This window comes from Odocoileus virginianus, chromosome 3 (genome assembly GCF_023699985.2).
Source record: "Odocoileus virginianus isolate 20LAN1187 ecotype Illinois chromosome 3, Ovbor_1.2, whole genome shotgun sequence".
Classification (NCBI taxonomy): Eukaryota; Metazoa; Chordata; class Mammalia; order Artiodactyla; family Cervidae; genus Odocoileus; species Odocoileus virginianus.
Genome location: NC_069676.1, coordinates 4644192 through 4670780, shown reverse-complemented (window position 1 = coordinate 4670780; position 26589 = coordinate 4644192). Strand labels below are relative to the sequence as shown.

At 53.0% G+C, this 26589-nt stretch overlaps 1 protein-coding gene and 1 long non-coding RNA gene across 3 annotated transcripts; one reads left to right on the top strand and one right to left on the bottom strand.

Annotated features, from left to right (window-relative positions):
* Positions 1-7936: 7936 nt before the first annotated feature.
* On the top strand, positions 7937-18948 carry CCDC124 (coiled-coil domain containing 124). Its single transcript, XM_020911891.2, has 5 exons — positions 7937-8022; positions 13666-13835; positions 17537-17726; positions 18237-18351; positions 18492-18948. The coding sequence occupies exons 2-5, from the start codon at positions 13677-13679 to the stop codon at positions 18697-18699; spliced, it is 672 nt and encodes a 223-aa protein (XP_020767550.1). The 5' UTR covers positions 7937-8022; positions 13666-13676; the 3' UTR covers positions 18700-18948.
* LOC139033152 (uncharacterized) lies at positions 9713-13726 on the bottom strand. Of its 2 annotated transcripts, XR_011485764.1 has the most exons (3): positions 13643-13726; positions 11870-12024; positions 9713-10396 (listed from the first exon to the last, which is right to left on the bottom strand). It is a non-coding gene; the product is annotated as an uncharacterized lncRNA (long non-coding RNA). The 2 variants fall into 2 exon arrangements; XR_011485763.1 differs by having other exon boundaries at positions 11870-13668.
* Positions 18949-26589: the final 7641 nt, after the last annotated feature.

The following is a 26589-nucleotide window of genomic DNA, read 5'->3' as shown; positions in this document are numbered from 1 at the left end:
AAAAACTAAACAAACAGCAACAAAGGGCAGTAAGTCCAGCCCGCTCCAAACGGAGGGATTTATGCAAAGGCATAAAATCCTGAGTGGGGGGGGATCAATGGGAACCATCTTGAGAACTTGTCCTCATGGGCCCCAAAGCCAGGAGCCTAGCTGACCAAATCCAGGCAAAGAAAACATGTCCCAGTTCAACTGGGGGTCTGCGCTAGAGATCTAAGCCACTTTTTCTTTCTTCTGGTCAGCCTGTTCTGCTTGACCTGCAGTATCATCTTGTGCAGCAGGAAGTGTTTGCCAAAAGCATAGACTCCCCCGGGGCGGCTACAACGAGGAAATCAAGACAGGCAAATGACATTGAAACGGGTATGTGGGACCTCCAGAGCAGAAGCTGGATCTCTGGAGAAGCAGTAATACAGAGGGTTTCTCGGCTGGCTCCGTGGTAAAGGATCCGCCTGCCGATACCAGAGACACAGGTTTGGTCCCTGGTCCAGGAAGATCCCACATGCCTCAGCGCCGCAACTAGTGAGCCTTGCCCCGGGAGCCACAGCTACTGAAGCCCGCGTGCTGTAGGGCCCGAGCTCCATGGCAGAAGCCACCGCAATGCAGGGCCCGAGCACCCAACTAGATCGCAGCCCGCGCTTGCCGCAACTAGAGAGAAAGTCTGCGCAGCAACAGAGACCCTAGCACAGCCACAAATAAGGAGTTATTTTCTAAAAGAAAGAAACAGTAATCCAGAAAAGGAGAGGCTTGAATGGGAACACAGGTACTGTTTGCCTCAGCAGATATGTCACACATCTGTCTCTTTATGAGAAAACTTCTCTGAACGGGCTGGCCGAGGCGTCTCGAAGAGGAACGCATTGATTATTGTAGGGAAGATAACCCAAATATTTGTCTCCATTCCTGATGGGCTGGGTTTGCTGATACAGTAGTAATGACCTCAGCAGAAGCCTTTTGTTGATCTTAGATCAAGTTGACATTCGGGATTAAGTAGGTGAGGAAAGTGTACCTAGAAGGAGGGGCCTAAGGAATGAAACCTACTCTATTTGTTTTTTCAGACTGCCGTAACAGAGTTCCACAAGTTGGGTGGCTTAAACCTACAGCTATTTCTTGCGTTGGCCAAAAGTTCGTTTGGGTTTTTTCCGTAAGATGCTACGGGAAAGCCCGAGCAAACTTTCTGGCCAACCCAACATTCTGACTTCCTCAGTTTGAAGTCAAGGTGTCAGCAGGTTGGATCCTTCTGGGGACCGAGAGAGAAAACTGTTCTGGGCCTCTCTCCTAGCTTTTGAGGTGGCTGCCAGCAGTCCTTGGAGTTCCTTGACTTATAACAGCATCACTCCAATCTCTGCTCCATCCTCACAGGGCCGTCTCCCTCTGTGTGTCTGTCCGTGTTTTCCTCTTCTCATAAGGACACCATCACTACATAGGGCCCATCCTAATCAACTATGACCTCAATGCAATATGATTATATCTGCGAAGAGCCTATTTCCAAATAAGGTCACATCTCCAGGTGCCGGGACTTAGGATCTGAACAGGTTCTTTGGGGAGAAACAATTCAACCCTCAACATCCACCTTCTGAATCGTTCAAAGGAATAGTTACTACATTTTTGTCAGCAGAGTCAGGTGGGGAATGAAGGCGCGGCAATCCCAGCTGTTATCCAGAAGAGTAGCTGTGGTCTGTGAAACACACACAAGAGAGTTGTTTTCCTACTTAAGTGGCAGAAGAAAACCGTGGCGATCTGTAGTGCAGGATGATGAGGAAGAGCATACTGAGAAAACTTTGAGCCATTTAATATAGGGTGTCAAAATATGATAATGGGCAAGACGAATAGGGTGAAGACTAAAAACAAGCCGTGAAATCAGAAAATTAATCTTGTCTTTTTGGGTGGAGCTGTCCAAAGCTGCAGTCATCAGCTTGATCTGATGGTTACAGAGTGGGGGGTAAGGGGCACCAATGTTTAAAATAGCCAGTTATTTTACTAGAGAAATGAGTTTATTCAGGAAAGGCAGTTCAGTTCAGTTCAGTCGCTCAGTTTTGTCCAACTCTTTGGGACCCCATGGACTACAGCACGCTAGGCTTTCCTGTCCATCACCAACTCCCAGAGCTTGCTCAGACTCATGTCCATCGAGTCGGTGATGCCGTCCAACCATCTCATCCTCAGTTGCCCCCTTCTCCTCCTGCCTTCAATCTTTCCCAGCATCAGGGTCCTTTCCAATGAGTCAGTTCTTCACATCAGGTGGCCAAAGTATTGGAGTTTCAACTTTAGCATCAGTCCCACCAATGAATAGTCAGGACTGATCTCCTTTAGAATTGACTGGTTTGATCTCTTTGCAGTCCAAGGGACTCTCAAGAGTTTTCCTCAACACCACAGTTCAAAAGCACCAATTCTTCAGTGCTCAGCTTTCTTTATGGTCCAACTCTCACATCATACATGACAACTGGAAAAACCATAGCTTTGACTAAATGGACCTTTGTAGGCGAAGTGACATCTCAGATTTTTAATATGCTATCTAGGCTGGTCATAGCTTTTCTTCCAAGGAGCAAGCGTCTTTTAATTTCATGGCTACAGTCACCACCTGCAGTAATTTTGGAGTCCAAGAAAATTTCAAGAATCCTCAATTTAAGGTCTCCCAATGGAATGGACATCCACTGGTCGGGATAAGAGGACATAGGGTTTTTAACTGGAAAACACAGATCCTCCCGTCTGCACCAGTCTTACTTTTGCGCTTGTTATTTACAGAGCCTGATGAAACTATTTCCATCGAGACTCAAGGGCAGATTTCCTCTAATGGCTTTTTTAGAACACTGTCTTGTGAGATTTCAGGTGATGCTTGGACCACTTGCATGGTCACTATGGAAAGCAGCTTGCGTGTGTTAGTGATACTGTGTGAACGTCCTCTGAGTTTCCTGCAGTATTTAGTCACATTCGCCTGTGATAGGGTAGGCTTCAGGACTGGGAGTAGAACCATCAAATGCACGACAGTCTACTGTTTACTCACAATCAGATAACTTTCAGGTCCTTGAGGGGTTTGATTTTTCAGGCCGACAAAGGCTACTGGCAAGTTTAAATCTTGGAATTTGGAAGATTTCTGAGATTTTTGCTATGTCTTCTTTTAGAATTCCATTAGTTGAAGTCACAATATCCTGGCTATTTTAGGCTAAGAGAAATCTATCAGGAAATGAATTCCACCTGTTTCTTTTTACTCTTTGTGGTGCCTGCCGGCTGCTGCTATTTAGTCGCTCAGTGGTGTCCAACTCTTTGTGACCCCATGGATTGCAGCCCATCAGGCTCCTCTGTCCATGGGATTTCTCAGGCAAGAACACTGGAGTGGGTTGCCATTTCCGTCTCTAGGGGATCTTCCCAACCCAGGGATTGAACCCACATCTCCTGCTTCACATGCAGATTCTTTACCACTGAGCCACCTGGGAAGCCCCTAGGAAGTTTTAAGCCATATTAGTGGCCTACCTTACACTTCTTTTTAAATGTAATTGGCTATGCCAGGTCTTAGTTGTGGCACATGGCATCTTGCGGCATGCACTCTTAATTGCAGCATGTGGGATCTAGTTCCCCAACCAGGGATTGAACTGGTTCCCCTTCATTGGGAGTGCAGAATCTTCGCTACTGGACCATCATGAAAGTCCACTTATTTCTAATGGACAGCACAGCTCTATAAGATTGTTCCTCAGTCAAGATAATTTTTTAAATATTATTTATTTTTATTTTTGCCTGCCCCGGGTCTTCGTTGCTGTGTGAGGGCTTTGTCTCCTTGCAGCAAGCGAGGGCCCCCCTTCGTGTGGCGCTCGGGCCTCTCAGGGCAGTGGCTGGCTTCTCTTGCAGAGCCGAAGGGCTCAGTCGTTGGCACACTTGGGCTTAGCTGCTCCATGGCATGTGGGATCTTCCTGGAGGAGAGAGCGAAACCAAGGCCCCTGCATTTGCAGGCAGCTTCTTAACCACTGGACCCCCAGGGATAAGTCTTTAATACAGGGGGGCAATTGTGAATTCTCCTCTGGGGAGGGGAGAAGGAGGACCAGGTTTATAGTGTCATGGTGATGGAGGTCACACGTGAAGGAGAAAGCAGGAATATGTCAACATGTCTCAAGAACTAAAAAATGCTGTTTTCTGTCTGAAGCGCAGTCTGCAGGAATGGGGTCCAATAAATTGAGCGTAGACCCCAGAACCCAGTCACTGAAGCTCCGGCAAATTCTGCTGCTGCTGCTCTGGCCCTTACACAGGGTTACAGAATCCAATGAACTACTGAAAAAATAAACAGTGGTGCTGGGCGACTCCCATGTGAGCGAGTCAAGAACCCCACTGCTCTCTCCAGCCCTTTCATTGAACAACAACACACAAAAGAATCTGTGGATCTAGAATGCAAGAAACAAATACTTTTTTAAAAAATCAGATAAAGACACACAATGTGATTTTATTGATGTCTACATCAGTGAAACAAAGTATTCACTGCAAGGTACAAACTTTTTTAGCTTGAAAAGTACAAAATCTTCTTATATTTGAACATAAACTATCTTGCTGAATTTGAAAAGTATGTTTTAAAGTGAAATTCATTAATCATCAGTTATTCTGAGACTATGGAACAAAGAAAAGTTATGTTAATTGGGGCTGCTTAAACTGTATCTTTTGCAGATGTTTTTTTCTTAAAAATTCCTTTACACTTTTACAGTCTTAACTAGATATAAAATGATCAATAGATTTTATACTATGTATATTTTCTTGAACATTATTATTTCCTTTATGAATGTAACCAGAAAGTTGTTCTATTGAGTATTAAAAATTACTCCTCTTGTGCGTTCACTGTTCACACTACTGTTGGGAGACATTTTATTGCCTAAAACCTTTTATAATTCAGCTCTACTATCTAGGTTTTTTGTTTGTTTTGCTTTGTTTAGGCTGAGAATTTTCTCACCTATTTCTAGTTTCTTAACAGTTTCTGTTAGGAATGTCTGTTTGTTGTTGTTTAGTTGCTGAGGCATGGTCGATTCTTTTGCCATCTGCAGCCCACCAGGCTCCAAAACAAAAACTTTTGAAACTGCTTTTTAAAAAGTAATCTTTGCGCTTCCAAGTGGCTGTGCTTCTTTTAACCTGAGACGTATACAATGACCATACATTGAAAGATATTTATCTTAGCATATTTTACTTCAATACAATGAACAGAGGAATATGGCTCTCTTTTTGATTTGTCACTTTTTAAACTAATCCTAAATTTGGTAAATGAAAAAGCTCTAACAGTTTGAAATTAATTAAAATATGGAGAATTCTAGACAAGTTTGATGTTCCTGTTGTCCTTGCTTCTTTAGGTGAGGAACACATACCTGTGTTACCTAAAGGCAATTTCAGGAGGCCCAAAGGGAGTTGATGCATAAAAGACATCTTCAGGGTTGTGTTCAGGTAGGACATAGATGGGCTCCAGGTTGGCCATCTACAATCAGCCACCTTCCCCTTGGCATTCCCTGAGATGAGATACAGGTGGGCTCCAGTTGAAGAATTTACAACCAACAGAAACAGGGTAATAGCCAGTCTTTGTCTCTTATCTTAAGGGAATAATCATGGCATGGACAAAGGAAAAAACCCTGTCTGCTAAGGGAGACGCTACACCTGTGCAGAAAGGCTCCTTGAGTCAAAAGTCAGAGGATAATTCCAGGCCATAATGAGTCTTGCTCCTCCCAAAAGCCTTGTTTCAAGCTCCATCTTGGTGAAGGTGCACATGGGCACCCCAGGGGAGGGTCCTGAGACAAATTAACCAGCAGGGACAAACAAGGTGATGGCCTGAGGGAAGACAGATGGAGAAAACAGCCCCTTTGTAAAGGATTTAAACTTCCCAAAGGCACAGCTCTCTCTGAGCTTGCCCATGCCCCTTTCCACATGTACCTTTCTTTTCAATAAACTTTTTTACATTATTCTTTACGTTCTGCCTCCTCGATTGAATTCGTTCTTGGCTAGGCAGGAAAAGACTAGGGACTCTAGCCCTAATTGCTGGCTCCTGTAGTCCAGTGGTTAGAACTCCTGGTCTGGGAAACCAAGACCCTGCTTCCAGCTGCTGCTCACCGCTGCAACCACGTCCAGAATCAGTGTTACTCTGAGTCTGGGAAAGGTAAAACCATGACAGTGGCTGGAGAAAAGATGTAAGTCATATGGGTAAGAAACTATTTTCACAGCAACAAACAATGGCTATTAGGGATTTTTTTTTTTTTTTTTAAGTAACAGATCTCTGGGACTTCTCTGGTGGTCCAGTGGCTAAGACTGAGCTCTGAATGCAGGGGGCCCAGGTTTGATCCCCGGTCAGGGAAATAGATCTCACTTGCCCCAACTAAGACCTGACGCAGTTAACTAAATAAAATTGTTTAACGAATTTTAAAAAAGTAAAGGATCCTTTCAAAAAACAATTTGGGAACATTTCAAAAAACATGAGAATTAACAAAAATTGAGGGAACAAAGACACCGTCTGCTCAACTTAACAGCAAGTAACAGTCATTCTACAGGAAAACCAAGACCCAAATTTGAACTTTCCTCATTGTGTACATTATTCACGTAACAATTTGCAGTGCAGGATTTGCTAGTATATCTCTGTATGTGAGTGTTTAGGCACTACGGATATATGAAAATACAAATATATAACAGTGAAATAGAATTTATCATTGTATCAAATAAAACCTTGTGAGTCATAAAGAATCTGCCAGCAGACTTCTGTAACCCACTCAACAAGGGGCACAACTTCCAGCCAGGGTTAGAATCATTTTTTGTATGACTTCCTGACTCTGAGTCCCAGGAGACCAGGGACGGTGACTATCTCATTCACTGCTGTGTTCCCAACACAGGCCCACAGTAGATCCTCAATATTTACTTGAGAATGTGAGCATCTAAGAGCTATAGAATGTCAGAACAACTTAAGTCAAGAGTCCTCAGGGTTGGGAGACATGCCCTCTAGCCTGGGAAGTGGCAGAAATCACCTTGCAGAAGACTTAGCTTGTTCTGGAACGATTCACTTGACCTGCACCCCCTCAGTTATGTCAACAGACCTAAGAGGCTCCCTGTCCTCAAGGGCAGCAGGGAACCATCTGAGGCTAGAGAGCAAGGGAGATAAACAATCCCACTTAGGTCCCAGCAATGTCACTGGTGTTGCTTTTTGAAGAATGGACTCCATGGTCCTGCCTAAATCGTCCTGTCTAAACCCCTAAATCCCTGCCCTGCTTCCCCCCTATAGTTAGACCCAGTATAATCATTTTCAGACCCCTAGTACTACCGTTTTTATAGATGAGGACACTGCAGAAAATCTTAAGGTGCCTACGACAAACTGCGCCCCGTCCCAAACCTAATTGTTGAATAAAATCAAAGAGTAAGGTATGTGCGGGGGGCGGTGGAGAGCAATCCCAGAGGAAGGGTTCACTAGAAATTTTGAGTCCTTCGATTACATTTTGCTCAAATTCCATTCCTGGTCTGTAAGCTGTTTCCTCGACCTGGAGGGCGCAGTGTTTCTCGGTCCCTTTCTTCTGCTCCCTACCGCTTAAGCTTCGCAGTAGGGAGGCAGACAATGAGGAGCAGGAGAGCGGCTTCAAAGCACAAAGCGATGGCAGAGGGCCTAGGAGGCTTCCACAAGCGAAGCGCTTATACCGGCCACGCAGGGACCGCGGTTTCTGGCGCGCCCTGGCGGCCAAGCAACTCTGGACTGACGCCGCCAGACCCAAGTGTAAAACCGAGGACGCCGTTTTTCTTCTGGGCAACGGCCATCTTGGTAAGGACAATGGCCCAGTTTGTAGTTTCTGCTCCCCTCTCCTGACTAGTTAGTATATGAAGTGAGAGGAAGAGATGAGGATTTATAAAATATTCGCTTCTTGCAGACAAAAACAAATAGCTAACGCCCTTGACTTGGACTGGAGATCAACGCAGCATTTCCTCTACCAAGATGGCGACGAAGCCCAGACGTAATCATCACGCGCCGCCTGGGGGGGGGTCTCCATGCGCAAGCCCCGCGGTGACGTCACGGAGGTGCGACCGGGCCGGCGCCGGGGGAAGGAGGTAGGAGCGACAGCGGCGCGGGCGGAGCCGGGGGGCGGGGTGCGGGTGAGCCCCGCGGGGTAGCAGGACCTGAGACCACCTCCCCGGGAGGGCTGGAGGTGGGGTTCTCAGAGACGAATGCTCTTCCGACCTCCAGTCTCCTGGGTTCCCGCAGGGGCTATCCCCATTTCCCGGAGCGGACGATTGAGATCCAGCGGGACAGCGTCGTGTTCGAAGCTACTTAGTTCTGGTAGTGCTCCTGAGCAGCTTACAGGCTCGGGGGTGAGAGAGCTGGGTACGGACGTCCCTGGCCTCATGCAATAGGATCAGGGCTGGAGAGAGGGACGACGGGCTGGAGGAGCCTGGAAGGGGTAGCTGGAGGATTTCTTGGAGGAGGCGGCGTTGAGTTTCATGTTTTATTCTGTCTCTTACTTTCACATCTAATCAGCCACGCGGGTCTTGATTCCCTCCTAAATGTACTCCCTGCTTTAACCAAAAACCACTCATTAGACCCCCTCTTGCTTGAGTTTCATGCTTTTGTCTCAGTCCTCCGTTCACCACCTCAGCAGCCCCAGAGGGCTCTGAGGTCCTAGGAGGGCTGGGAGGTCCTCCGCACCTTCCCATTACCCTGGAATAGAAATCCGCTCTACCCAGCCTGCCTCCCCCCGACCACTGGGGGCTTGGGTCTCCCCACACCCTTAGGTTTTTCCTTTGATGTCTCCTCCAGGAAACACTTTGACACCCTCTGGGTCAGAAGCTCCCTCCCGACTTCCCCTGGCACCTGCATGGTCCCATCACAGCTCTGATCTGGAATTAACACTCCTGTTGTCTATATCCCACCCAGCCTGGGAATCCCGTTTAATCTGGAAGCCCATCGGCACTGCCTCTTTCCCCAGCATCCCACTGATAGCAAGTGCTGCAGTGCATGTTTCAGTACAGTTCATTCGCTCAGTCATGTCCGACTCTTTACGACCCCATGAACCGCAGCACGTCAGGCCTCCCTGTCCATCCAGCAGTGCATGTTTACTGAATGACAAAGTGTGTGTGTGCTTATTAAACAGAAGAAAAGCTGTCTGTTTTAATCAGCTCTGGCTCCCCTAACAAAATATCACTGACTGCGTGGCTTAAACAGCAGAAATGTATTTGCTCACAGTTGTGGAGGCTGGGAAGTCTTAAGATCAAGTTGTCAACCAGTTTGGTTCCTGGTGCAGGCTTCTTCCTGAATTGCTGCAGATGGCCACCTCACTGTGTTCTCACATGCTGAAGAGAGCAAGTTCTGGTGTGCTTTTCTTCTTAAAGGGGCACCAGCCCTGTTAGATTAGGACCCCACTCTTACAACCTCATTTACCCATTATCATCTCCTCAGATGTCTTGTCTCTGAATACAGTCACATTGAGGGTTAGTCAGTCACAAAATCAACATGTAAATTTTGGATGGACATAACTATTTCAGTCTTGGCCTGAAGGAGGTGGTCAAAAAAGCCCTTTTCAGGCTTTGGGATGGAATCAGAGTCTTGAGCAACAGGGGGAGGGGAGGGGATGCCCCATCTGAGTTGCTGTGAGTGGGCAGGGTTTTCACAGGAGAGGGGAGGCGGGTGTATCAGGTGAAGGCACAGCTAGAGAAAAGGCTCAGAGGCTGGGAGCAAAGTGAGCGGGAAGAGAAATGAGAAGCTGAGTTTGGACACAACACAGTGTGAAGCAAATACTGAGGGCACCCTGGAAATAAATGCTTGTTTATTCATTTGCTCAAAATATTTTTGAGCCCCCACTGTACAGGACACTGATCAAGGCAGTCCCAGCCCTGCCCTTGCGGAGCTCTCAGCCTAGTGGGGGAGATGGTTGTTGTTCAGTCGCTCAGTTGTGTCTGACTCTTTTTGAGTCCCCATGGACTGCAGCAGGCTAGGCTCCTCTTTTCTTCACTATCCCCTGGAGTTTGCTCAAATTCATGGCCACTGAGTCAGTGATGATATCTAACCATCTCATCCTCTGCCACCCTCTTTTCCCCTTGCCTTCAGTGTCTCCCAGCATCAGGGTGTTTTCCAGTGTATATACTCTTCGCATCAGGTGGCCAAAGTGTTGGATCTTCAGCATCAGTCCTTCCAATGAATATTCAGGGTTGATTTCCTTTAGGATCAACTGGTTTGATCCCCTTGCAGTCCAAGGGACTCTAAAGAGTTCTCTAGCATCACAATTCAAAAGCATCAGTTCTTTGGCAGTCAGCCTTCTTTATGGTCCAACTCTCACATCCATAACATGACTACCGGAAAAACCTTAGCTTTGACTATATGGACCTTTGTTGGCAAAGTGATGTCTCTGCTTTTTAATACACTATCTAGGTTTGTCATAGCTTTTCTTCCAAGGAGCAAGCATCTTTTAATTTCATTTGTTCAATAATCCTGTAAATGAACATAAGATAGCAACCCAAGCAAGTACCTCAAGAGAAAGTTTGTCATCTGAGAATCAAGAGGAGTTTCCAGAAAGGGTTCCTGAAGGTGGCAACACTTTTGCGTTGGGCCCCTGAAGTTTCAGTTGGAATTAACTGGGTAAAAAGAGGAACAAATGTGGAGGGCACAGCAAGTGCAAAGGCCCTGAGGTAGGAACCTGCATAGTAGGTTTGAAAAAAGGCAAGGCAACTGGCTGCTGTTGAGAGAGTGAGGGGGAAATGGGGGCATTTCCTCAACTGAAACTGTGACCCCCACCGACTTCTTAGTGCTCCCCTGGGGAGTCCAGAAGAGGTTTTCTGGTGGGCACATTGTAGATGCTCAGTAATGAATGTTTGATTTAGGGGGCTCGGGAGCAGGATGCGGACCAGGCTGGCATATTCAGCCCTTTCGTGGCAGGCCTTACATCCTATGCATAGAGGGACTGTAATCAGCCCTGCTTCTCAGATGAGGAAGCTGAGGCTCAAGGGGAGCACGTCAGCCGCAACTGCAGAGCCAGGACTCAACCCTGAGTCTCCTGGGCCCACTGATCTCCCCGGCTGTGCCCTGCTCTTCCCCGTGGGACTCGGGCCCCCACCTCAGCCTGGAGGGCCTACCTCTCTGTGTCAGGGGTACCAGCGGCCTCAAGACCCGGTCTGCCTTGATGTTCCCTGAAGGGCCAGCTGGCAGCCTGGGGTGAGGCAGGGATTAGGACCAAGTTGGGACTGAGCGGCTGGGCCTGGGTTGGAATCTGGGCGCCTCCACTAAGCCACGGGGTGGCCTTGGGCATGACACCCTGTCAAAGCCTCAGGTTCTTCATCCGTAAAATGGAAGAAAAGTACCTGGCCTTGCTGCTGTCAGGGGGTGACAGAATGTAGACTGCAACCTCAGGCGGTCGGCATTCCGGTTATTGCCCAGCTCCATCTGACTCCAAGCCTCTGGCTCTGCCCACAGCACCATCCTAACTCCCTCAGCATTGACTGCCACCCTCAGCCCTCGCCCACCCACGTGACAGCATGAATCAGAATATGTTCATGACCTGCTCTGCTGCTGCTAAGTCGCTTCAGTCGTGTCCGACTCTGTGCGACCCCATAGACGGCAGCCTACCAGGCTCCTCCGTCCCTGGGATTTTCCAGGCAAGAGTACTGGAGTGGGTTGCCATTGCCTTCTCCGCATGACCTGCTCAGAGCTGCCTAAAAGTTCTCTGGTGCCCAGAGAATAAAATCCTTGTTCTTCCTTACCCCCAAGATCCTGGTCTATCAGCCTCTCACTTTCCCTGTCCCCTCCCCTCCCTCCCTCCCTGCAGCACTCCAAGCCCCCACCTCCCTCCCAGTCTCTCTCCCCCTCCCCTCCCCCTCTCTCCTCCCCTCCCCCTCTCTCCCTTCTCCCACCTCCCTTCCCCCCCTCCTCTCCCCCTCTCCCCCCCCCTTCTCCCACCTCCTCACTCACCCCACTGGCCTCAGTGGCTTCTATGCTTCCTATAGTGCATGACTTTCCTGCCACAGGGTCTTTGCACATCCTGGGCCCTCTGTCCAGGCGTCTCAGCCCTTCATTCCCACAGGGCTGCTTCCAGTCCATCTTTCAGGTCTCAGCTTGGCCATCACCTGCCAGGGTTGTGAGAATTCACTAAGACACTGTGTGTAAAGCACTGCCACTGCTGCAAATGGGAGCTGATATTAGAGTTTCCAGAGGGGCTCGAGGTGGATTTCCCCTCCTCCATAAGCCACACAGCTAGGAGGGTGGTGGGGGTGGGTTGCCTGGTGGTCCTGAGTCAGGATGGACCCCACATTCTCTCCCCTTCTTTCTTGGTTGCTGGGCCTACTTCTCCAAGATGCACTGAGGGACTGAGCTGGAGATTCTCAGTGGGGAGAAAATGACTCAGGAATGAGGAACACCAGCCCATTTCCCAGATGAGGAAAATTGAGGCCTGGAGAGCTGAAGGCTTGTGCCATGACCTGGCAGTGCTTGTGTCAGCACTCCGGAGGGAGGCTGCTCTTAATTTCTTGGTTTCCCTTCCTCCCCTGAAAGGCAGGCTTTGGAGGTGAGGCCCCAGGCTCAGGCCTGTGCAGCTTGGCTAGGTACCCGGACTCCCCATCTTCAAAAGGGAATGAGGACAGTCCCCATGTTTAAGACTTTGTGCTGTGCCAGTGTGCCGAGTCGCTCAGTTATGTCTGATTCTTTGTGACCCAATGGACTGTAGCCCGCCAGGCTCCTCTGTCCATGGGATTCTCCAGGCAAGAATCCTGGAGTGGGTTGCCATGCCCTCCCCTAGGGAATCTTCCTGACCCAGGGATCGAACCCACGTCTCCTGCATCTCCTGCATTGCAGGCAAATTCTTTATTCACTGAGCCACCAAGGAAGCCGGTTTAAAACTTTGGGTGCATTCATTGAGGTTGGGCCAGATAAAATGCTTAGTAGGGAGCTGGGTGTGGGGGGGTCGCACCTCCCATTTGAGTGTATCATGACTACCCCAGCACCCAGCGTGGGGCTCACACAGAGCAGGCGCCCGCACTGGACAGCAGCTTTGCGGTTGTTGTAACCTCTCCTGGCTGTGTGAGCCTGGGCCGGGTCGCTGGGAGCAGTTCAGAGCAACTGCCTACCCAGGGGGAGGGCATTCAGCTGTGGGATCAGAGGAGTGTAGCCTCAGAGGTGGCAGAGTGGGAGGGTCCTCACAGACTGGCCCACAGTGATCTGTAGCAACATGACTTGTCAGAGCCGAAAAGTAGAAAGCACCCACAGGTCCACCATCGTGGACAGATGGATAAACATAATGTGGTCCGTCCATACAGTGGAATATCATCCAGACATAAAAAAGGATCGAAACACTAGCACACGCGCAAATGCGGACGAACCCAAAACCATGGTGCTAAGCGAAAGAAATGCAGAAGAGGCAAATCCACAGAAAGGAGATTAGTGGTTGCTGGGGGAAGAGGGTGTGGAGTGATAGCTAATGGGGTCAGGTCTCCTTTTGGGGATGATGGAGATGTTCTGGAACTAAAAAGAGGTGATGGTTACACCGTATTGTGAATGTGCTAAATACCACTGACTTGTGCACTTTAAGATGGTTCCTTGTGTATTACGTGACCGTCACCTCAGATTTTTTTTTTTAAAGAGAGATTAGTGAGTCTGAAGCCCTGGTTTTATGGATGAAGCCAGAGGCCCCAAGGGGGTCACGGCTGCACAGGTGTGTGAGGCTGTGGATGGTGGATGCCCTTGACTCACTGTTCCCTGCTCTCATCTTACAGCCTGCTGAGGGATGCCCAAGAAGTTCCAGGGCGAGAACACCAAGTCGGCAGCGGCCCGGGCACGGAGGGCTGAGGCCAAGGCGGCAGCTGATGCCAAGAAGCAGAAGGAGCTGGAAGATGCGTACTGGAAGGATGAGGACAAACACGTCATGAGGAAGGAGCAGCGCAAGGTGAGCGGGGCCCCCGCCCCACCTGTGGGCGAGGCAGGGTGGGCAGCGGAGCGGAAGGTGGCGAGAAGCCCCAGGTCTTTGGCCTGAAGGATGAGGCGGCATTGGACAGGGAGCACGGGCAAGGAGGGAGACAGCAGCAGAGGCAAAGGCTTGTGCAGAGTCCCTGAGGAGGCCTCCCTGGGTTCCTCTCCTTTATGTGATGCCAGGATTAGACAAGACTGGCAGTGCCTCACCCCTGCACACGCAGGGGGCACCTGGCAGCACCTGGCGGCCGGAGGGGCTCCTGGCATGGGCGGGCCGAGCTGTGGGAGGGTGCTCCACACCCAGCGGTCCCACTTCCTACCTGCTGACACGACTCTTCCGGGTGTTTATAAAATCACCAGAGGGCAGGGATAGTCGACTGTCTTCTGCTGGGCCCCAGTGCCTGGCACACAGTGGATGCTTCAATGATGAGAGGTTCGGGGCTGACGCTGACCCACTTGGTCCAGTAGGTGGCGCCAGAAACCATTCTGAGCCGCTTCTCCTCCTCGCCTGGGCGGGTCCCAGGATCCAGCCGGGCTGACACAGGTTCTAGCATTGCGCAGTGGGGGACACACCATCCGTGCATGCCCAGTTCTGGGAGAGCCTGGGTACTTTTGTGAATTTTTCCCATTGTCTTTTTGCGTAGGGAAAGACAGATTCTGCCTTTTTTTTCTTTTTAAAATTTTGGAAAGAATCAGTGAAAGTGAAGTCGCTCGGTCGTGTCTGACTCTTTGTGACCCCATGGACTGTAGCCCACCAGACTCCTCCGTCCATGGGATTTTCCAGGCGAGAGTACTGGAGCGGGGTGCCATTTCCTCCTCCCCTGCCTTGTTTTTAGTAGGACTTGAGTATCACTGATTCCCTTCCCCCTCAACCCCTCCTCCCCCGTGCTATATTCTGGGCCCATGGACGGCTTTCAGTTTTTTCTTTTTGGGGGGCAGCGCAGGATCTTAGTTGCCCGACCAGGGATCAAACTCGTGCCTCCTGCAGTGGGAGTGCACAGTCCCACTAAACTGCCAGGGAAGCCCCTGCCTTTTTTGACTGTCAACATTTTGACAATACAGGAAAGTTAAAACCCAAAAGAAAAACATCTGTCAAGGATCTGTTATCTAGACAGAAAAGCCAGAGACCCTTCCACAGTCCCAGAGGCAGCAGTCCAGCCCAGCCCAGCCCAGCCCCGCTCCTCAGGCCTGCATGTTGGGCTTCCCATCCTCCGGGTGAGGAAACCGGGGCACAGACCAGACAGGAAGCCCAGGTCACGGGGCTGTGAGTGGGGGCTGAAGCCGGGCGGGGGTCTGCCTTCAGGTCTGCAATGAGTGTCCTTGCCCCAGGGGCGTGGCCCAGGGAGCATCTGCCCGTCCCGTCACCTGTGCACACCCCTGGAAGGACGCACAGGTGGAGGTCAGACAGGCAGTAGGGACCAGATGGGCTCTCAAGGCCACTCGACCTGTGGCTGTAGCACAGGCCACCGGATGCAGATAGACCACAGCTTAACCAAGACAGGCCCCAGTTTGCCAACCCCTGGTCTCCAGAACATTCCCAGCCCCCATGCCCCTCCCAGACAGCCCCCTTCCTGAGTGGTTTTTATTTTTTTGCCGCAGCAGCAAAAGTGCTGAAACCTAACCACTAGACCACCAGGGAACTCTCCCCCCTGAGTATTTTACATGGAGCCTCTGATGGTTCTTCTTCCTCACTGGCTGATTTTCTGGGTTCTGTTTATCCCTCTTCCTGCTGATGGGTGAGGGGGCCCACAGTCTCCACAGCACACCTGGTCCCTCTTTCTTACGTGACAGTTGCTTTAAAAAGATATTGTTTCTATGAAAAGAAAATCCGTGTTTGTTCTAGAGCACTAAAAAAACCCAGCACCCCCCAACCATGTGATACCAAAGGCTTTTCTCACCCGATGCTGTACCCTACAGGCCATGTCCTCTGTTAAATGGGATCTTGCAGCCAGATTTCTCCCTGCTGCCAGGCATCAGCCTCAAGCTGGGCCATAATTCATCACCCCGCCCGGAGGGTAGCATTTTGTCTCCATTTGTTCCATATTAAGCAACTCGGCAATGAGCACGTGACTCTCTGGGTTCCATCTCGATTATTTATGAGGCTCATTTTTGATGGCTCCGGAATATTCCACCAGTGGCCTCATCCTTCACCCCTCACCAGATGCTGCCAATTGTTAATTGCCCTTTGTAAAAAACTGCGAGTGACTTTTTCAGAAAAATTCTGCTGAATGTCAGAGTGTAAATGCTCATGTTCCTGCCTCAGTCCCATGTCTCAAGAGACTCACGGCCACAGTCTGCATGTCCTTATTGGGTTCTGGGAGCCTTCTGGAATTCATTCATGCATTCGTCCAGCACACTTTTACTTAAGCACCTACTGTGTGCTGGGCCAGGGCCTGCCTCCGGGATGAGCCAGATGATCAAAAGACTAGAAACAGGGATTTGTGGGACACAGGAAAGAGCAATGCAGTAGGGCAGGTGGACAGGGAGCCAGGAGCTCAGGATGAGCCAGAGTTAACCAGGAGAGGAGGCTGGCAGTGGCATTCCAAGTGGGGAGAACATCTAGTGCAAAGGCCCTGAGGCAGGGTTGTGTTGTGGACAGGGTAAACATGGGCTGTACATGCACCACGCAGCGGTCAAGGAGCCTCACGAGGACCAATGGGAAAACTCAGACTCAGAGCACAGTGGCCCTACCCCAGGCCCCTGACCACAGATGTGGAGCCCAGCAGCTGTGTCCAAACAGCCTTGACCTTTAAACCTTCCTCCTTTCCTATCAGTCAGGCGGATTGGAGGGCAGAGGCCCAGTCCTCAGGAACCCCTCTTCTGGGGCCCTTAGTCCTCTCACAGGGGGCACTACCAGGACACAGACCATCTCCAAGGCCCGGAGGGCGGGTAGCAGAGTTGCAGGCAGTGGGTGGGCAGGCGGGGATGGCTGCAGCGCAGGGCTCTGCGGGGGTGCTGGGTGGGTGGCAGCAGAATATCTCAAGCCTGTGACCACACCGCGCTACACATGAACCAGAACCTCGTGCTGTTCCCGGAGCAGTGGAGGGCCAGCAGCCAAGGACAAGTACTGTAGGCTACACGTCTCCTCGACCAGCTGGCATCAGAGCCTTCCCAGGGAGCCAGCGTGGGATCAGTCCCAGCCTCTGTGACACCCAGCAGGGAACACTTCAGCAGTGCCTCCCCAAGGCCTGCTGGCCCGTAAAATAACCACTGCCCCAGCTGGCAGATGGGTTCCGACCCTCGAGTGGCTCCTGTCGCCTTTGGAATCCAGTACAAACCTTTCCCCATGCCCTTGAGGCTCCCCGTGGTCCCAGCTGTGCCCTCCCCACCTCCTCTCCCTTCACACTTCCCCTCCTCACTCTAACTTCTTGCCGTCCCTGTCATGCTAGGTGGTTCCTGCCTCAGGACCTTGGGACCTGCCATTGAAGAATGGACTAAAGACTAAGCCACTAAGGACTCTCCTCTTCCCCAGCCTAAGCATCACTTTTTCTTCTAGAGCCCCCCACCCCACTGCCTTGCCTAAGGTCCCCACAGTCATGTAGGATGGGGGCCCCCAGGCAGGCCCATGGTGCTCCGTGTCCTTACGACTAGCATGGGGTCTAACACACAGCAGAGTCCCCATCACATGGGTTGGGATGCCACTGGGGCAGGGTCCATGCCTGACTCTCCATCCCTCAGGAGGAGAAGGAGAAGCGGCGCCTGGAGCAGCTGGAGCGCAAGAAGGAGACGCAGCGGCTGCTGGAGGAGGAAGACTCAAAGCTCAAAGGGGGCAAGGCCCCCCGGGTGGCCGCCTCCAGCAAGGTCACCCGCGCGCAGATTGAGGAGACTCTCCGCCGAGACCATCAGCAGAAGGAAACCCCTGACCCAGGTGGGGCCAGGGCCCACGCTGGAGCTGCCCTTTTACCTGAGAAAGGAGAGGCAGTGGGCCCACCCCCTGGACTGAGTCCAGAGGGCCGCCTCACCTCCAGGGAAGCTGTGTTGGCTCCGCAAGGTGAAGGGTGGCTGGGTGGGGTCTCGGCAGGCCTGGCTCTGAACACAGACGGTAGAGGCACACACGTGTGTAATGATTTACGCCGCGCCTGACCCTAGCCTGTGCTCTCCCGGGTCCCCAAGGCTGATGTGGTGCCCCGAGACGAGGAGACAGTAGCGGCTTATGAGGTGTCTCCTGAGTGGTGGGCTGCAGGGAAGTCAGTCGGGGCTGGGGGACAGGACTGGCCCACCCCGGTAGGTAGGACTTGCGGAGGGGGTTGCGTTTGCATCCTCAATCCTCTGCCTGCCTCCCTTTCTTCCCTCCGTTCTCTCATCTCCCTGGAGCTCAGCATGTCTGCTCATGTCTCTTTCTGGTACATCTCTGTTCCCCGGCCGCTCCCGCCTGCAGCCGAGAAAGCCAGAAGTCACTTGGAAGTGCCGTTGGAGGAGAACGTGAACCGCCGCGTGCTGGAGGAGGGCACCGTGGAGGCGCGCACCATCGAGGACGCCATCGCTGTGCTCAGGTACCCGGCAGAGCCTAGGCCTTGGGGGCGGGGCTTAGGGTGGGGCGGGGCTTGAACCTCGGGTGGGGCTAGGTCCGGGGGCGGGGCGCACCACGCCCCAGCCCCCCTGACGCCTGCGTCCTCGCCTGCGTCTTCACCAGCGTGACGGAGGAGGCGGTGGACAGACACCCGGAGCGCCGCATGCGGGCGGCCTTCACTGCCTTTGAGGAGGCGCAGCTGCCGCGGCTTAAGCAAGAAAATCCCAATATGCGGCTGTCGCAGCTGAAGCAGATGCTCAAAAAGGAGTGGCTGCGTTCACCGGATAACCCCATGAACCAGCGGGCGGTGCCCTTCAACACCCCCAAGTGAGCCTGGAACTGGAGGAGCCGCCCGGGCAGTCTGTCAGGGTCGCAGCCCCACACGCCCTCCCGCTGGGTCAGCTCCAAGGGCTACAGAGAGATCTGGGGCCATGGCGTGTGTCCTAGGGGCTCGGTGGCATCACTGGCCACATCTCCCGCTACAGGGTCCCTGCTGCAGTGACACCCCTGCCCTTCTTGCGCGCACCAGAATCCTGGGCCCGAGTGCCCAATAAAGGTGGCCGGTGAGGCAGAGTGTGCACTTGAAGTCTACGTGGGGTATGGGTCGATGCGTGAATGGGTGGTGGGAGGAGAGCTGGAACGAGGGGGCCACAGCCAGAGAAGATGGGGGCCCCCAAAGCGCTCCTGTCCTAACAGGCTAGGTGAGATAGTGTAGAGCAGACAGTGCTCTGCTTCTGCCTGGGCCAGTGGTCCAGTGAGAGGCCTGTACCATCGTCCCCTGGAAGCTTTGCTGGGTTGCTGCAAAGGGGTAGCTCAGAGAGGTTGAGGCACTGGCCCCAGGTCACACAGTACTGCAGAGGTAGAACAGGGCAGAGCTGGAGGCAAGTTGTTGGCATCCCGAGATGCCGGTCCCGAATCAGCAGCCAGGTCACATACTGTGTTGGGGTCAGGAGATGCAGGCTGCTCTGATATTATTCCAACCCGGGAGGCATCTGGGTCGAGTCCTGGGCAGGTTTTCTGGTGGCGGGTTTGTTTAGAGCAGGCGTTTGTGGGAAATGAATCAGATTCCATTGCAGAGGCAGGGCACTGGGCAGGTAAGGCCCTGGAAGCTGGAGTGGGCAGGTGGAGCTGGGTAGGGATGAGTGTCCAGTCGGAGGCGGAAGGGCTGGGTGAGATCTCAACGTGGTTCTGGCTTCCTAAAGCTTAGTTGACCTCAGGGAGCCAGTGGAGAGGAAGGGCAGCTGGGAGATGGGCCCAAGTGTGTAGGGCAGGGTCCAAGCATTTATCATGTCACTGCTGTGGGCTCCCACCCAAGTGACTACCTCTCTGCACTCACAAGCCTGCCTCTGCACCTCTGGCCCCCATCCCCTCACCCTCTGCCACCCTCCAGCTCCAGCCCCATCATCTGCTTGTTCTCAGCTTCTCCAGCACAGCAGGTTTGTTGCCCCTCATGGCCTACATGCTTAGTTCTTCCTGCCAAGAATGCTTTGTCTCCCAGACATCAAGTCTCAGATGCAGATTTTTACAGATGGCCCCAACTGTGTGGGGTCATGGCTGAGCCAAAGGGAGCCAGGCTCTGCCCGGAAGTAGAGGGGTAAAAGGCTTCGTCGGGGGAGGGCCTTGAAGGATGGGAGTTCTCCACGCTGACAAGGGGCAGAAAAGGGTGAAGAAAACACACATGCAAAGGCCTGGAGTCACAACTCCTATTCTACAGAGTTGTTATTGGTTAGTCACTCAGTCGTGTCTGATTTTTTTGCAATTCCCTGGACTGTAACCCACCAGGCTCCTCTGTCCATGGGATTTCTCAGGCAAGAATACTGGAGTGGGTTGCCATTCCCTTCTCCATGGGATCTTCCTGACCCAAGAGTCGAACCTGGGTCTTCTGCATTGGTAGGCAGGTTCTTTACCAACTGGGCCACAAGGGAAGTCCCTGTGATACCCATTTCCAGAGGGGAAAATTGAGACACAGGTCTTCCTAGTTCAACGGGGTTGGGGTGGGGGGGGGGCTGCCTTTAATAATCAAGTACAGCTGAAGTGCAGTATAGCAGGTACCTGAAACAATAGTAGCTGATAACTACTATTATCAACTACTATTACTTATAACTACATAAAAACTAACCAACATACATATTGAGCATTGGCTTAGTTTGGGGATTTCCCCAGGAGCCAACTCTGAGATAGAACTAGAGGCATGTGAGGGGTCTAAAAAGGACCTCGGGAAGATCTCATAGGGTTTGAGGGAAGGAGCCATTCGGAGAAGAATCTGGAGGGGAGCGTTGGGGGTGGGGGGTGTCCGGAACCGGACCAGCTGTGAGAAACATCCTCTGGATGCTAGACCCTGGCCTAGCACATGGTAAGATTGCTGAGAGAAATATCAATAACCTCAGATACGCAGATGACACCACCCTTATGGCAGAAAGCCAAAAGGAACTAAAGAGCCTCTTGATGAAAGTGAAAAAGAGTGAAAAACCTAGCTTAAAACTCAGCATTCAAAAAACGAAGATCATGGCATCCGGCCCCATCACTTCATGGCAAATAGATGGGGATACAATGGAAACAGTGAGAGAGTTTATTTTCTTAGGTTCCAAAAATCACTGCAGATATTGACTGCAGCCATGAAATTAAAAGACGCTTATTCCTTGGAAGAAAAGCTATGACAGACTTAGCATATTAAAAAGCAGAGATATTACTTTGCCTACAAAGGTCCATGTAGTCAAAGCTATGGTTTTTCCAATAGTCATGTGTGGAAGTGAGATTTGGACCATAAAGAAGGCTGAGCACCGAAAACCTGATGCTTTTGAACTGTGGTGTTGGAGAAGGCACTTAAGAGTCCGTTGGACAGCAGGGAGATGAAACCAGTTCATCCTAAAGGAAATCCTGAAAAGTCATTGGAAGGACTGATACTGAAGCTGAAGCTCCAATACTTCGGCCACACGATGCAAAGAGCTGACTCATTGGAAAAGACCCTGATGCTGGGAAAGACTGAAGGCAGGAGGAGACGGGGACAACAGAGGATGAGACGGTTGGGTGGCATCACCAACTCAATGGACAAGAGTCTGAGCAAGGTCTGGGAGATGGTGATGGACAGGGAAGCCTGGCATGCTGCAGTCCATTGGGTTGCAAAGACTCAGACATGACTGAGCGATTGAACAACAAATGTCATTTTACTGAGCCCTGGGGACAGTCCCCTGTTACATTGATCCTCTTTCTAGATGGAAAAACTAAGGCGCCTGCCTGCATCACATATTCAGAAAGCACTCAGTCAGCAGTGTGGAGGTGGGGCCCAGAACTGGGGCTCCGGTTATCAGCTGGGTAACAGAGAAGCCCAGATGGCTCCCCACAAAGGGAGGCCTCTGCCTCTTAGCTCTGGGGGCCTTAGACCAAGGCCTTAATGGGTCCAAGCTTGTTTTCTCCTATATAAAATAGGACTGAAAACAGTATCTAAGCCTCGGCCATCTCGAGAATCAAGGAGATGGTGCCTAGGAAGGGCAGATCCTGAAGAAGACCTGGCAAAGGAGCCTCCTGCGTGGCCAGGTTTGGGGTATTTGTTGTGGCCAGGGATTAGGGAAGGTCTAGAACCAGTGATGAGTAATCGGAGGGAAGAAGCAAGTTGAGCCTACAGGGCCTTGGATGCCAAGGGTGGGATGAGTGGGGCTTTACCCCAGGGCGACAGAGAGCCGTGGTGGACGTGTGAGCAGAGTAGAAAGTACCAGAGCTGTGCGTGGCAAGCTCTGCTGGGGACTTGTAGGGGAATGACTGGTAGGTCAGAGAGTGAAGGTGAAACTCAGGACAGAAGCTAGGAGGACTGCCTTCATTCCTAAGGCACAAAGACGACGGTAACAACGACTGTTTCAAAGAAAGCTTCTTCTATCTTCTGGTCCCACCCCCGCGGAAATCCCAGGCTCGCGCATGCGCGCAGGCAACAGGGAATCCCCGGCTTCGCCGCAATGTGCGGGAGGGGGCGTGAGACGGGAGTTCCGTGCGCTCCGAGCCCTCTCCGCGCGTTGCCAGGACGACCGGGCGGGGCCGCGGGGACGCCGGACACTCACTGCGCTTGCGCGGGGGTTGTCTCAACAGGGCCAGGGCTTTCCCGTCGCGCGCGAGTCGGAGAGGGAAAAGCCGCGCACGGCGCGCATGCGTCGACCCCCGCCCGACCCCCGCCCTGTGGGCCAGGGAATCCTCACCTGCCGCACTGCGCACTGGGGGCGGGGCGGGGAAACCGGCTCAAACTGGAGTGGGGTTTGCTGAGGCGTGGGCAGGGGAGGGAGCGAGCGTGGGGTCTTCCCCAGGTTCCCGCTCTCGCCGTCGCCTTGACAACCGGGCGCGCGGGCCGCAGTGCGGGGGCGGCGGCAGCCTCGGGGAAACCGAGTGGTTCTGCGCCTGCGTGGGGCTCCGCGCCTGGGGCCGGGGTTCCCCTTCGTGCTCCTGGGGGAGATCGATTGCAGGGGTGGGGGGGGGGGGCGGTGTGTGTGGCTGATTGGAGAAGGTGGGTGCCAGGGAAGAGAATGAACGCGGAGAGGGCCTGGGGGACGGGGGAGGATGGTGGTGGAAAGAGGAGGCGGAGTGGGTGCCCGAGAAGGTAGGGGGCACGGGAAAGGGTAGAGGTGGTGGGGAGAGGGGTACTGGATGAGGTCGGAGGAGGGATTAATGAGGAAGATAGTAGAGGAAAGGGAAAAACAGAGAAGGGAGGAGGAACGGGGAGCAGCTAAAGGACACGGACAGTATGAGGGGAACAAAGAGAAGCTTATGAAGGGAACACGGAAGGGTATGGGGTGGCTGGGGGAGGGGACGAACACCTTGAGGACACCACCGCCGGCCCCCCCACCCCCCGCCAACCTGCAAACCCTAGGTTTGCTGAGCCAGGAAATCTGGATCTAAGATTTCCAGATTTAGAAGAAGAAAAGGTATAGAACACACCAGTTAAACTTGACTTCCAGTTAAGCAATGGAATAATTTTTATTCTAAGTGTGTCTCATTCCATGCACCGTTTTTACTGGCAGCTCTAATTTTGGTCGGACCACTCCCTTCTCCTCCCGGCCAACCCCATCCCCTGCCTGTCCCTTGAGTCTTTCTGAAAGCCACTGGGACCTCTCAGATCAGATGATTCCTTTGTTTCTTATCTCTCTGGTGCCCCACAGCCCTGCACACTGGTGCCCTCCCCTGCCATCTCCCATCCTGGCTTCGAACACCACCCTGAGGTAAAGTCCTAGCCAGGCAATACAATGCGCAAAGGCTTGGCACCTCCACCGCCTTCTCTCTTTGTCTCTGTGTGTCTGTCTCTGTCTTTCTCAACCCCTAAAGCCCCTCCTAACTCTCTGCCATGGGCCTGACCCAGCTGAGATGATATAATGTCTCTCCCTATCCCAGCTGCCATCACCTCCTTCTCCCGGAACCTCTAGGGCTCTCTCAAGCCTGAGACCCAGGAACCTCCTACACCAGGCTTCCCTTCAGCCTCTGGGCACACAAGCATATAGTAGATACGCAGAAAAATTTTGGAGGGTAATTTTATGGAGGCAAGTCTTGGGGGTAGTATTTGATTCTTCAACACAGAGAGTTGCATTTTTCCTACGTTAGAGGCACACACACCCTGTCTGAGCTTTTGTACCCTCCAACAAAGTAATTTGCCTTTTATCCTCCTCCTTGGTTTTGAAAACAAGAAAGATAATAAAACATTATAGGAAAGCTAATAACAGAAAAGGTCAGTCCCTGGCCCTAGGCTGCCCCTCAATGCCTCCCCCTATCCCCACTTCTCATCTTTGCCCTTCGTATTTATTTGCCATCCGAACACTCAGTCAAACCTCCTGCCTGGCTTCTGCCCAACAGGCCAAAAACTCGGCCCCATGGATCATTTTTCCCAGGGGCATGTTATTCTGGAAACCAGCAGTCCTCAGAAGGGAAACATTTGAGCCCCTGACTGTGTTTATAGTTTCAGTGTCCTAGGCAACGCCCCTGCAGAATCAGATCCTGGATCTTTTGTGCCATGTCCTAGGGGTGCTTTCTGGGGGTGGGTCACTGGGCAGAGGGTGATGCCATTCCTTTATTTGGAGCTGGTTAACTCCTGGGGTGGTCCTAAGTCAGAGTTGGACTTCTCCACTCATCAGCTAGGCCCAAGTGGAACTGGGTCCCCATTCTCCCGATCCCCATTTCTGGGGAAGCCAAAGGTGAGTAAGTGAACCAACCGCTTCCACTAGGGATTGAGGACAGCAAACTAGGCTGATGTGCCTAGATAAGGAAGGCCTCTAGGCAGGAGGTGACATTGGACCGGGCTTCTGAAAGACAATAGGGGGTGAGGCGAGCTGGGAAAGGGTGATCCTGGCAGAAGGAGCAGCAATGCAAAGGCCCCAAGGCTGGACAGGGTGACAGCTGAAAAGCTGAGGTTAGACCAGACCATGTGGGCCTTGCAAGGGGGGAGGAATGAGGATCATCCTTTCGGTTCAAGGAGGAGGTGGCCGGTAATGTGGGGCAGGATGTGACCAGTCACATGGTTGACGATGAATGGATTCTGTGGCTGCATCAGAGAAGGGACAGTGGGGTGACACACCGGGGACACATGAGCTGCGGGACTGAGGGGGCGTTCCGGGGCTTCTGCAGGGCAATTGTGGGGTTCAAGGGCGGGGGACACCCCAAAAGATGCGTGTCCTGTCACCAGTGGCTCCGGACTGTCCCTCACAGGGGGCCTCAGCATCCCCTCACGGGCTGGAAGTCACTCCCTGAGAGGTGCTGGGGGAGGCCCCTCCTCTGTGGAGTCCCCGCGGTTCCCGCAGCCCTCCCCCTCTCTGCCCACACAATGCAGACCCCGGAGGCCCCCCGCCGCTTTGTTCTCTTTCCCTCCATACATGGCCACGGTCACGCTGGCGGCTCCCTCTGAGCGCGGCTTACACACACATAATGGGAAGAGGGAGGAAAGCGTTCGCAGTCGCCTCCCCCTCCCCATTCGCCTCCGCGGGCCGCCTCCCCCAGCCCCTCCCGCACCGCGGGATCCCCGCCTCAGGACCCCTCCCGGGAGCACAGTACCCTTAACGAGATGCTCCTGGCCCGGGGTGGGGGGAGGGGGAAGGGTTGGAGACGGAAGGGGGGTTGGAGGGGGAGGGCTATTTTTAGAATGAATGGAAGAAAAGAAGGGGGGGGGGGGACGAAAAAAGGGATGTAGGCTCGTAGGAACCTTCTGGCTCCCAAGAGGAAATTGCCCACACCCCCGGCCCAGGTGGAAGGTGGGTGCGGGTTCAGAGAAGGGGCGGGCGGAGCTGCGGGGGCCGCGGGCGAAGACAGTGGTCTTTGGGAGGGCGCCACGCTTCCTGGAGGTAAGGGGAAAGTTGGAGACCAGCAAAATGTAGCCGGCAGCCCTACAGATTCCCGAGAGCTGGAGGGACCCCAGAGGCGGGCACTGCCCAGTCCAGACACTCCGAGAAACAGACTCGGAGAGGGGCTTGGGCAGCGCCAAGGTCATCGGAGGACTGAGCCCTAGACTCAATACCCCATCCCCTAGTGACCCAGACCTGGGTAGCCGCATTGTTCTCATTTGGCAGTGACCTTCAGAAACCCTGCCATCCAGGCCTCTTCCTTTCACGTTCGGCGGGGTCCCGGCACCCTGCATTTAAGAGGGCTGGTTTCAGGGTATCACGACGCAACAGTAATACGAAGAAGTTTACTGTGGTTAGTTTTCTGGACATCCCGGGTCTCCCCTCCCTCGCTGGGACCTTCCAGCCCGGGCAGCATCACCAGCTGCCCCAAACCCCCTATTCCCCCTGGAGCCCCCGGGTCCCACTCAGGGTTCGTGGAGGGGGGCGCTTAATAGCCTTCCTCTGTTGCCCTGGCCTCGGCTCCTTCCCCCGATCCCGGGAGCGGTCCCCGGGGGTGGGGTGGGGGGGCGCGGACAGCTGTCTTCTGTGCTGCTGGGTCGCTGGGTCCGGGCCAGGGGTTCCCCCCGCCCTGGGTCTCAGTTTCCCCACCTAAAAAATGAGCGCCGCGGGCCAGCGGCGGCAGAAGGTCCTCTCGGCTTTAGGAACCTGTTCGGAGATTTGCTGGCACGCCCCTGCGGGGAGGGGGCTTGCGCGAGACGGGGATTCCCGCCCCCCACTTCTAGAGCAACGTGGCGGGGGAGGGGGCGCGCGGTGGCAGCCGCCGGTTGCCTCTCCCTCGGCGCGGTGGGCGCCCCCTCCCCGGGCGGCGGGGCGGGGCCCGGAACGGCGGGGAGGGGGTCAGCTCTGCGGCGGCGCGCACA

Excerpts from the sequence above, each read along its gene's own strand:
- CCDC124 (XM_020911891.2), top strand. The coding sequence starts at position 13,677 with ATGCCCAAGAAGTTCCAGGGCGAGAACACCAAGTCGGCAGCGGCCCGG. Across the intron at positions 13,836-17,536 it reads TGAGGAAGGAGCAGCGCAAG|GAGGAGAAGGAGAAGCGGCG; the intron begins GTGAGCGGGGCC and ends TCCATCCCTCAG. Across the intron at positions 17,727-18,236 it reads GAAGGAAACCCCTGACCCAG|CCGAGAAAGCCAGAAGTCAC; the intron begins GTGGGGCCAGGG and ends TCCCGCCTGCAG.